This window comes from Lissotriton vulgaris, chromosome 8 (assembly GCF_964263255.1).
Source record: "Lissotriton vulgaris chromosome 8, aLisVul1.2, whole genome shotgun sequence".
Taxonomy (NCBI): domain Eukaryota; kingdom Metazoa; phylum Chordata; class Amphibia; order Caudata; family Salamandridae; genus Lissotriton; species Lissotriton vulgaris.
Genome location: NC_141696.1, coordinates 381743404 through 381754713, shown reverse-complemented (window position 1 = coordinate 381754713; position 11310 = coordinate 381743404). Strand labels below are relative to the sequence as shown.

Genomic DNA, 11310 nt, shown 5'->3' with positions numbered 1-11310 from the left:
TATAGGATAATGATACTTTCGTGTTCGATATTTTTAACTCAATATTTATATTGTATTGTATGCATTTGCCCTTTTATGGTTTGAGGACGAAAATAAAGTTTTTTATGTATGCATATACCACAATAATTGTGGTTTCGATATTTTGTTAGTGAACCGCATGCCGTAGGTCTAATGGAGAATACAAAACCCATCCTAGAGTAGAGTATTCAGTCATTAAAGATGCAGTTTATTGTTTTGCATGTAGGCATTTTAGAGCTGGTTCTGTTGGAGGAGGATGACTTGTTCTTGTTTGGACCAACCTCAAAAGATTACAGCAGCCTACAAACTGCCAGCAGTCAGTTTCTTCCATGATAGTAAGAGGTGCAAAGCAGGAAATTGAGGAGAATAGACAACATGTGGAGAGCTGCCTACAGTATTACGTTTCTTGTGTTGTCAAGGGCTTGCATTCCGTTCCACAAATGAAACTTAGCTTTCTCACAATGGGGGCATTTCATTAAATTATTGGAGATGATTTCTGATAAAGAAGTTAAAAGAAAGAATGTTCAGGGGGTATGGGCACTATACCTCTCCTGATTACAAAAATAACATGATATTTGTGCTGGCAGTGCTTGTCCGTGAGTGTATTGTCAAAAAAGTGACAAAATAATTTGCAATGCTGGTGGATAAAACCAAAGATGTCTCACATAAAGAGCAGCTGTGTTTTATTATCTGATTTGTTAATGGTGATGGAAATGTTTAGCAGAATACAATTGGGTATTACCAAATGGAGAAGGTATATGCATCCAGATTTGTTGCCACATTGTTGAAGCAGTACAGAAAACTGTCCTTCATTGGAAGAAATGTGTTGCAGGGTGCTACAATGGAACATCCATTATGAGTGGCTGTTTTATTGGTGTCCTAGCAAATATAAGAGAGATCGCATCACAAGCAATTTATATACACTACCATGCCCATTGCCTAAACCTTCCGTTAGTACAAACAGTAACTAACATACAACCAGTAAAAGATTTATTTTCAACAATTTAAGCAGTTTATGTTTTTCTTTCAAAAGTTCACTAAGACATGAGCTCCTTGTGAAAGCTCAAAAAGAGAGTAATCTGTATGTAATGGAGCTAGAAACACTCTCAGGTAGGAGGTGGTTTTGCTTGTACTCCTGTGTTAGAAAAGTACACATGAGATATGAGTCTACTATTGTTGTTCTCCGTGTAATAGAATCACAACAGCATGACAAGGAGGCTAGTTCAGAAGCCAAATAACTTCTTAATAGCATTGAAAACTTTGGTTTCTTGCTTACATTGCTGTGTACGGAACTCATTCTAGCAGAGATTCACAGTCTATTCGAAGGCTTTACAGAGCAAAGACCTTGACTTGCCCAGAGCATGTGATCTAATTAAGTCAACAAGAAGTGATTTAGTGGCACTCCATCTAGTCAGGGTAAGAATTTAGCAGAGCAGTGTGAAATTGAGAGCAAAGAAAAATCCAATTCAAGGGCTCTACTTTTTGCACACACGAATTGAGTAACAATCTGACAGATTATTTTCTAAGTACGTCTGTAGAGAAAAGATCCAGCCATTTGATGTGTGTTTAAAGCAGGACGTTTATTTCTGTAATTTGGATAGATTTGTAAATGAGTTTGTTACTCGATTTACAGACAAAATGGGCCTTATGTCTGCTGTCAGAATGTTCAATCCAAGATCTGTATTAATAACTACAGGTGACATCCTTAGTCCCAGTCGAGACCTAGGTAATTGTAGTAGCATACAACAATGTCTAAATGGGAATCAAAAAATGGCTAATATTTACTCATTGTGGGCCTAATTACGATGTCGGTCGGTAAACCTTCGACTGCTCGTCGGAGGTTCAGTGACCGACATGGTAGGATTACATTTCGAATACTGAATTATAATGTTGGCAGTCAGAGTGTAAACCGGCTTAAGTAGCCCATTGGCCACTCAGAAGCCGCTCATAATCCCTTAAGGATGGCGCTTCCCATGTCAGCCTTTTCAAAATGGAAAGGCTGTCGGAGAGCGATTTTAGGGTCCCTTTTACAATGGGAGCTTGTGCTGTGTGCGGTTTTAGACTGTTGCACAAGCTTGTGTAAAATGGAAGTTTGTGAACGCACCATGTGCGGTCGCATCCTAATACGGTATGCGGAAACTTCGACCTGCAGTCGGGAGGTTCCCTCACCGAAACGGATCTGACATCGTAATGAGGGCCTAAATGAGGACAAAAAGTCCCAGTGAAATGATTAAAGCAGTTCTATTGTCCGCAAAAGACAAACAGATTGGATTTACATAAATCAAAATGCAGTATCATCAGTGCTTTTGAGGTTGTGTACTAAGTGAACAGGTGAACACTTTGTACTCGTGAAGGAATATTTAAATAGCACAAGAAAAACAAGTGAAATACTAGTAAAGAATGCTACCACATATTAGATCAGAATTTAAACTGAAGTTATGCATCAATTAATACAATTAATACAGTTATGAAGAAGTTTATAAAATCATGTCATAATTCAGAGTCCAAATTTGGCTTGTGCAAATCAACTGTGTTTTGACCTTCAATACTGGAGGTCATCATTAGGACAAAGCTAACACAACATTTTGTGATAGCAGCCAGCAAGGTTTCATAGATATGTGGACGGATTCTGGCAGGGCACAGGAATCCAAACGTCTGGGCAACAATCATCGGCTCACGTCCTAAAAGGTATGGATGGCTGTGCTACGATGGATGCCCACTAGGGTCTCCTCTGGACTAGAGGGGCATGAGGTGCTCAAGGAAAGGGTCCTAAAGAGGTACCCCAGGGACAAGAAGAAAATCCAGATGTGTGTCACAGGTCCTGTGATAGCACCAAGTCAAAGATCATGAAATGTCACTTATTAGATTTCACGGGGGTCCAAGGTTTGTGTGATGTTACTTCCTGTGACATCATTGGGGTGAGTCAAAGGGCAGGTGATGTCACTTCCTGTGATGTCATCAGGTCAATGTTCATGTGATGTCTCATCCTGTGACCTCAGTCAGGGACCACATATCATGTGATGTCACTTCCGCTACCCCTGGCATTTTGATGAATCAATGTATCAGATAAAGATCTTTTTGAAAGCGAGATCGTGCTGAAGCTCTGGAGGTCTTGAAGGTCCAAACATTTAGTAAGTCCCACATTTTCAGAGTTTATGGAGCAGCTCATATTAGCCACTACTAAGGCTCTCAAGGACAGCACATGGGACCAGGACTCACTCCAAATGAGGCATATAACAGCATTCAGTTAATTCTGTCAGGTACAGCTGCTAGTAGACAGTTCAGGAAAAAGGCCTCTTGCACCTTGTCAGTCAGGAGACATCCATGTGGCCACTGGAGTCCACATGTGAGTTCTGAGTACGAGTGGCAGCAGGTCCAGCCCATCAGATCTGCACACATGTCTCAAATAGTAGGTCCAGTTCTCTTCTTTTCTTCCCTAGGTCTAGAGTTCGTTCTAATGAGCTGTGGGTGAGATGCTAGCTTAGTATGCTTCACTGGCTATTGGGATTGGATGACTTCTGAACACTCTCTGCCAATGAGAAAAATGTTTGCTGGGGCACCTCTTCGCACTTTTGCAACAAATTCTCCTTGCTTCACTACAAAATGTCCCACAGGCGTTAAACTGAGGCAAATCCAACATGGCAAAATATTTGTACCCCTGAAGAAAGCTTGTGTGCTTGACTGGGTGAGTTAAGGGAAATGAACAGTCCCTTTCTCTTTAGCTGCACCAATCTGGTTTTGGGGCCAGCTCTCCTCCCACTGGGCTGATGCCAAACTGGCTGCAGAGGACTCAAGGTACAAAAGGCTCCTCTTTCCCAGGAGTCCCTTTATACTTGACAAGGAATGGGAAAGCCTTCCCACGGTCGCTTTCAAGTTAGTGAAATTAGTGGACTCTCCCTAGTTGTCATTCCTTAGCTAATATCTGCCATATTCCTCACTTCCAGGGCTTCCTGACAAAATGCCAGATTCATTGCTTCTGTTCTGGTAGTTTTCACACCTCCTTAAATGGAAGCACAGGCAGGGCCTTCTGACAGCATGATAATGGGGGCCAGGCATGTAAAGTGTCACTTTCCAAAATATTTGTTAAAAGTATGACTTCACCATTGAATTGGATTTTGAATAAACATTCAAATAATGTATTTAAATAGTACAGTAGTTTGTCCCAACCTAGAGATTACTAGGTTCTGATTTTATCATGAACTCTCCTTTTTTGTCATAGGCAACTACAGGCCTTTACAGTGAAAATATTGTTTGACAGCTAGTCTCTGTAAGATTAAAATAATGTACCACTTTTAAATATGAGGCATCCTACTTTGTGGTCCTCAATCCTATTTTGGAGATTACCTATTTAATATAGAATACATCATCCCTGACTTTGTAGTGCATCTCCTAATGGAGAAGGATTTAAAATAGAACACATATCTACAGGTGGAGAGTCACAAATGGTTTGCTTTGGGAAGCAGCATGAAGCTTAGAAAGTTCACAAAATATTATCAGATGATCTTTGAAAATACACCTCGTGGTGGAAATGGATGACAAATTGCAAGAATTCATTATCTGATAAACACATGATCATGGAACAACCTCTTTATCATAATGATTAGGTATTTTTTTAATGACTGTGCATTGGAGCAAGTTCTAACCTTTGAAACTTTACACACATTGCAATATTGAATACTATATTATCATCCTGCAGGAATTTCGACCGCAGGATATTGAGTTCCAATTATTTCGTAATGGTAGGTATACATAGATAAATGTAGATTTGCTATTCTTAACTGAATATCTTTTTTGTGTATCTTTAAGTTAAGTGTATTTGGGGGTGAGTATAGTTAATTAACAAACATCTAGCATTTGTTGTTTAGAAGAGGCAACAAATAAAAACATGAATTATTTGGCCTTCAACTTTTATTGATGAGCAATACAGTCTGGTAAAAAAATATATACATACAACAATGATATAATACTATATGAAAAAGAAGCCACCTATTATCAAAACAAAAGTATAATTTTTAAATACATGTTATTAATTTGAAATATTACTTTTCTTTGTTTTAATCATGTAATGTTGTAGTACCGTATCTACGACCAGCTACAGAAATCCAGACAGTGTGATGTGTTTGTTAAATTAACTGGTTAAGATGGATTGCTAAATTATCATATATCAGAACACTGGGGTGTTGAAAACTCTAATGAAGACAATAAAGTGGGTCAGTGCCAATAATAGCTGGCGTAGGCCTCCTGCTCCAACATTCCAAAGTTTCCTTTTCTTATTTTTCCTTTAGAATATGTTACCCCCTGTGAATCATATGTTCTATTAGGCCTATGGTCCTTCTAATTTGGGTTATACTGGTCGTTAAAGGCCCTTTCCCTCGTCATAAGGGCCTATAATTAAGATTCAGGGTCTTTAACAACTGGCCTAGGCCTCTGCAGCAGGTTATAAGTCTTTAGGAAGTCTTAGCATACTATCAATTTTTGTTTAATTAGCAAGAGCAAATACTTTTGAGACATATTGATCTCATTTCTCAGATCCTTGAATAGAAAGTTGGAACTCTTTCATAATAATCTTCCTATATATAGCACAGATTGTTCTCATTTTCACAAGGAGTTTCAAAAGTACTCTGGAAAATATATAACTTTTATAAATTTCAGGAAATAATTTGATGTTTAAAATTTAGGAAGAAAGGTGTAAAATTCTACAGATGTAAGTGTGATACTAATAGAAGTTGTCGGTTCAGTTCATAAGTCTTTATTTCGATAATAAAATCATAAAAGACAGAAATATCAAGGACATCAAGAAGTAAAAATTTGATAAAAACCGTCATTACAATCATCATTAAAAAAATATTAAACAGTGTAGTAAGACTTTTTAGAGATATAAAACCACAGTAATAATCATTTCAATATTAAGATACATTAGGGTTCCTGGTACGAATAACCCATGCCCACCCAAGAAATTTAGCAATGCTAACCACGACCAGCTCAGAAGTATTGGTACGGAATATCTTCATGGCTTCAGCGCTCCCTTTGATTTCTAGCCTACAACAAATAGGCCTTATCCATTTTAATCTTGGGGCATGGTATGCAGGGCAAGCAAAAAGAAAGTGACCCACACTCTCCGGATAGACCAAGCAGAAGGGGCAAGTATCACTTGAATTGGTGGACCACTTTTTAGTAAAGGAGTTAATGGGTAAAGACCCGACTCGGAACTGGTGATATAATTTCCGGTCAAGAGTCTTGGTGATCGCATCCCAGTAAATCTCCAGAGAGGGGGTCACTTTATGGGTCAGAAAGAGGCCTGTTAGGCTAGTGGTATCATCTGACTGAACTACAGCTGAGTGTTTAACCGAGGCCCAATACAGATCTTTAAAATCCTGTTTAGAAGGGAACAAAGAGGTCCCCGGAGAGACCCATCTCTTCTGGCACCAATTTCACTTCCCTCAGCCATGCAATATTTGAAGCGCCCCATGTTGATTTTACCTCAGCTAGTTCACTGGCAAAGAGGCTAAGCTCTGGGGAAGTCCAAATCCGTCACCACAGTGCCACCAAACGATACCGAGCCAACTCATTAATGGGCTTACAGCCCAAATCTAACAGCAGGGGTTGATAGGTGTAGATTGGGGGAGACCTGTCAAATTCCGCAATAATTTATTTTGGGCTTTGACCAGAGGGTATAGATCTTTGAAACCCCAAAGGTCAGCACCATACAGGGTGGCTGCATTAATTTTTGCTTCGTAGATCTTAAGTACTGGGGCAATACGTTTGGTAAAGGACTTCTTATGCACCTGGATTAAGCAACCCGTGAGGCGTGCAAATTTAAGGTATAATGCCTCAACCTGGGGTTTCCAGCAGAGGCGATAGTCTAATTTCACACCCAAATAAGTCATTACCTCTACTTGTTCAATACAGGCACCATTTAAACTAACCAAGCTTTTAATGGGGCGGTTTTTGCTAAAGACCATCAATTTAGTCTTGACAATATTGATTTGCAAATTGTTTAACCTGCAGAACTCATCAAATCTGTTGAGTGCTGTCTGTAGCCCTCTCCAAGTTTTTGAGAGAAGCAAAGTATCGTCCGCAAAGATTAACATCGGATACTTAGTTCCTCCCAGAGTTGGAGCATCTGTCGGGGTATCAGCAAAAAACTTGACTACCTGGTTAATAAACAAGAGGAAGAGGGTAGGGGCCAGCACACATCCCTGACGGACGTGTTACTGGAAAGCTGTCAGTCACCTGCCCTTGTTTTCCCCATCTCACCCTGGCAAAATTGTCCTCATGTAGTCTAATTACTAAGTTCAGGAGTTCTGGTGGCAGGCCCATAGATTTAAGGGCATTCCACATTTTCTCCCTGGGCACAAGGTCGAAAGCCGACTTGAGACCCACAAAGGCGGCATAGATTGATCCTCCTCCCTGCAGGACAACCTTCCAGTACAACATGGTTAATCTAAAGACCTGATCTATTGTACTGGTGCCAGATCTAAATCCAGCTTGCATTGGTGATAAAATGTTATCCTGTTCCATCCACCCCTGGATTCTTACAAGGACCATCCTAGCAGCTATTTTTTGGATTGTGTTGATTAAGCTGATCGGGCGGTAATTACCTGGAACCGATCGGTCCCCTTTTTTAAAAATGGGTAAAATTTCCCCCCTTTCCAAGAGACCGGGATTCTTGCCCCTTTTGCAATGGCATTAATGAGCATAGTTATATAGGGAACCCAAATGTGTAAGTTAATTTTAAAAAGGTCTGCCGGTATTGCATCCATCCCTGCCGCTTTCCCTGATTGTACTGCACTCAGGGCCAGCTCTGCCTCGGATAAGGTAAAGACTAAGGTAGGGCAAGGGTTAGAAGGTGAGAGTACTCCCCTCGTCTGCTCTATGTGGTGATCTATGTTTAAAGCCCTAAACTGGGAGGAGTAAAAGGCCACCCACTCGGCAGGAAGAACATGATTGACGGGAATTCTGGAATCTGGGCTCATACCCCACTTTACAATATAAGTTGTCAAACAAACCTTTTTTCTTTGGTTTTTAATTCATAAAGCTTGCTTTTTTCTCCATGGATAAATACCATTGTATACACACCCAACTAAGGGGCCTATTATGATCACCGGCCGATCGCCACCGCTGGCCCGGCGGTGGCGATCCGCCCGTCAAATGTCCCTGTGACACTCCCGCCATATTAATATGGCGAGGAGCACCGTGTCGGATGGAAAGACCGTCCACCACTTTTCTGCCGGTCAGATTGTCGGCCAGGAAGAAAAGGCAGATAATATATTATGATGTATGCTGAAAAAGGCCTTTCCGTGGCAGCATCAGGCAGGTGGTCTTTGGAATTGGGGGCCTGTTGCGGGCCCCCAGTGTATTGGGGGTGGGGGTGTACTTTGGGGGTACCTATGGTACCCCCCTTCATTGGCATACACAAGGCGGCAGGCACCGCGCGGTGCCTGCCACATTGTGCATGCCAATGTACAATATGCATATTTGACATTGTGGGGGGTTCTGCTTACAGCACAGCCTGCCGCAGTCTGAAATATGCGGGATGCGACCGCCATAATAGGCCTGGTGGGATCGCCGCACCTCTGGCGGTCGGTCCTGTTTACCATTACAAAGTCTGCACGCCATCATAATGGGGGCCTTAATATGGGAATGTTCCTTATTTATGGCTTTTAGGGGGAAACCTACCAGTTAATGATAGGTGAATATCCACTGATGTCTGTGGCTGTTCATCTACAGCAGGGTAGCCCACTCAGAAATGTCCACAATCGAGGCCATAACCCTTACTTCTAAATGCAACAAACGTGCTCTGTTTGTGTAATATCTGTACCTTATGGCTGTAAATTTCCACTAATCCTTATACTATGAATGAGAATTAAGAAATTAAGATCTCAAAATCTTTTTGCAGATGTTACAAGTTGCATTTTAGATGGGCAAAATATTTCATGAATTCGGCACTTGGATCGCTAAAATCATTTAAAAATTACCATCGTGATTTTTGCAAAACGATGATCCAGCAAGAATTATTTTGGAACATTTGTTAATGTGCTTCTTATTTATAGGCACCTAAATAACTAATATTTGCTTATGCATTTTATTTTGCTTAGGCATTGATGTGAACTGTCTTCGCCAAATGAAGATTCAACGACAGACAACTATGATGTCTGATGTCAAAAATCTTGTGGCAAATGGAGGAAGCATCAATGAGAACAATGACGAGGGAGTTACATTGGTAAGAGAAAACATAATTTTCAATGCTAGCATCCAACATAGTGAGACTGCACATTCAGGATCACAGTCACTTTTGAATATAAATATTTCACATTTATAATATGATCAATATACAGAAATCATTATCTCCATTCCTATGGAGCCATCTATCATACAAATTAGTACGTTTAGGCTGAATGATGTAGCTAAGTGTATCTCAAATTTTAAAATACTATTTTATATGAAAGTCATCTTAAATCCGTAAATTAGATTTTTTTCCAAATTTTAAGATAGTGGTTTTCAATCTACAAAGCAGTAAATAATTCTCTTTTGTCTATATACTGTGTATACTGTGTGGTCAAGCGACAAAAAAGCCTAAGGCACCTGCTGCTGTTTTGTACAGCATTGTATTTAGTTAATAGGAACTATAGAGTCCAATATTTTTGAACATAAGATATTTACCCATATTACAACTTTGGAGCATTTGTACTAACCTAATTCCATGGATGACTATTACCACATTTTTAAATATTTGAAAGTATTTTAAAATAAATGTTATGTATCTTAAGTGTCTAATTTTAATTGTTTATTGATTTCATGCCACATTTTTGTAAAAATGTACGCTATATAACATCCTTTGAACAAGGCCATGTAAGGCTGAAATGCATTGTGACTGGCATCACCATCACAATCCTATAGATGAAATAAATAAGGCACTGCCATCATATGGAGTGTGGAGTATTGGGTGTGCCGAACAGATTTGACCATTTACCATTGTCATACATTTATAAGTTGACGGCTTGGTTCTACACCTTTAATAGATTACCTCTGTTTGGGGATTCACACACATTCCTAAACCAATGATCAGACATCTGCAAAGATTTCCAGTTTCCTGGTGCACACCTGCATGCCTTAATTGTGCCAATATAAATTAATGCAGAAGTGGAATGTAAGGAAAGAGTCCATTTACATAAATGTTTTCAATTTTGTTCTCTGCATGGAATATATTTAATCTTAGAGAGAAATCCCTTCAGTGACACCACTTGAAAATATGGGTGTTTCTAGGATTCTTCAACACCCTACATGTGTTTGATACAACATTTTAGAGTACACTACATGTGCATCTACATTGGGAAAGTGCTACAGGAATATTTATGAATACTTACAGATTTTCAACTTTGTGGCTGTTTCCAGCATTGACAATGTGTGTGGCTGTTCCAGTCCCTTTGAAAGACTTACTCTGCCACATGTTTATAATAGCTATAATATCGAGAAATGCGAGTATCACAGAATGGTAGAACATCTTGATTCAGATTCCGAATCTGTCATTTGCAAGCACACATAACTTTCTAGAGGGCCTAAATAGTTTTGCAACTCACTGACAACCATTTATTCTAGTATCACATCTAAAAATGAACACATAGAGGCCAGTTGTTAATTTACTAGGGTATTATCTAGCACTCTGTTAAACATCTGGTTATTAATCCTTTTGTAAAGAGATATTCATTATAAAAGCAACATTCTTCTAAAAAGAACTTTGCACTGCAAAAATAGCTGTCCTATACAGTCAGCAGTAAGTTTACCTTTTTTAACTGATCTGTACATGTAAGGAAATGCTCAGGTGAGCTTAAGAATTCCCTCTAGCAGAAATCCAATGATGAAACTCTAAGCAATTAACAAAACCTTGGTCAAGCCTATCTCAAACTAAAATACACCACACCAGAAACATACTAATGGAGTCCCTCAGTTTTCTCCTGAGTCAATAAAAGACATATGCTTTGTGTATCAATGATACACAGGGCACATACTAATGAGACCTGATTTCAATACTGAATTTGGTGGCCATTACCATATTTTTAATATGGAATAATCATCATGTCTTATTCCATATTAATGAGGAACCATAAATACAGTTTTACAGTTCAATTGAAGACATATTCTTACCTGTAATTTATGCCACTTAGAAATGTAAGAATATGGTAAGAAGTGCTACGCAAAAGAAACTGGATCACCTGTGCAATATTTAGAACTAGCTCTCTGCCACCCACACATGCAGGTTTGATTTTCTTTTTCCCACCACTATACACAATC

At 39.4% G+C, this 11310-nt stretch overlaps 1 protein-coding gene across 1 annotated transcript in view; it reads left to right on the top strand.

The window, feature by feature from the left end:
• Positions 1 to 11310, top strand: part of MYO16 (myosin XVI) — a 2821299-nt gene that overhangs the window by 760624 nt on the left and 2049365 nt on the right. Inside the window, exon 6 of the mRNA XM_086934162.1 lies at positions 9117 to 9241. Coding sequence (XP_086790288.1) covers positions 9117 to 9241 — 125 coding nt within the window. The remainder of the gene's footprint in view (positions 1 to 9116; positions 9242 to 11310) is intronic.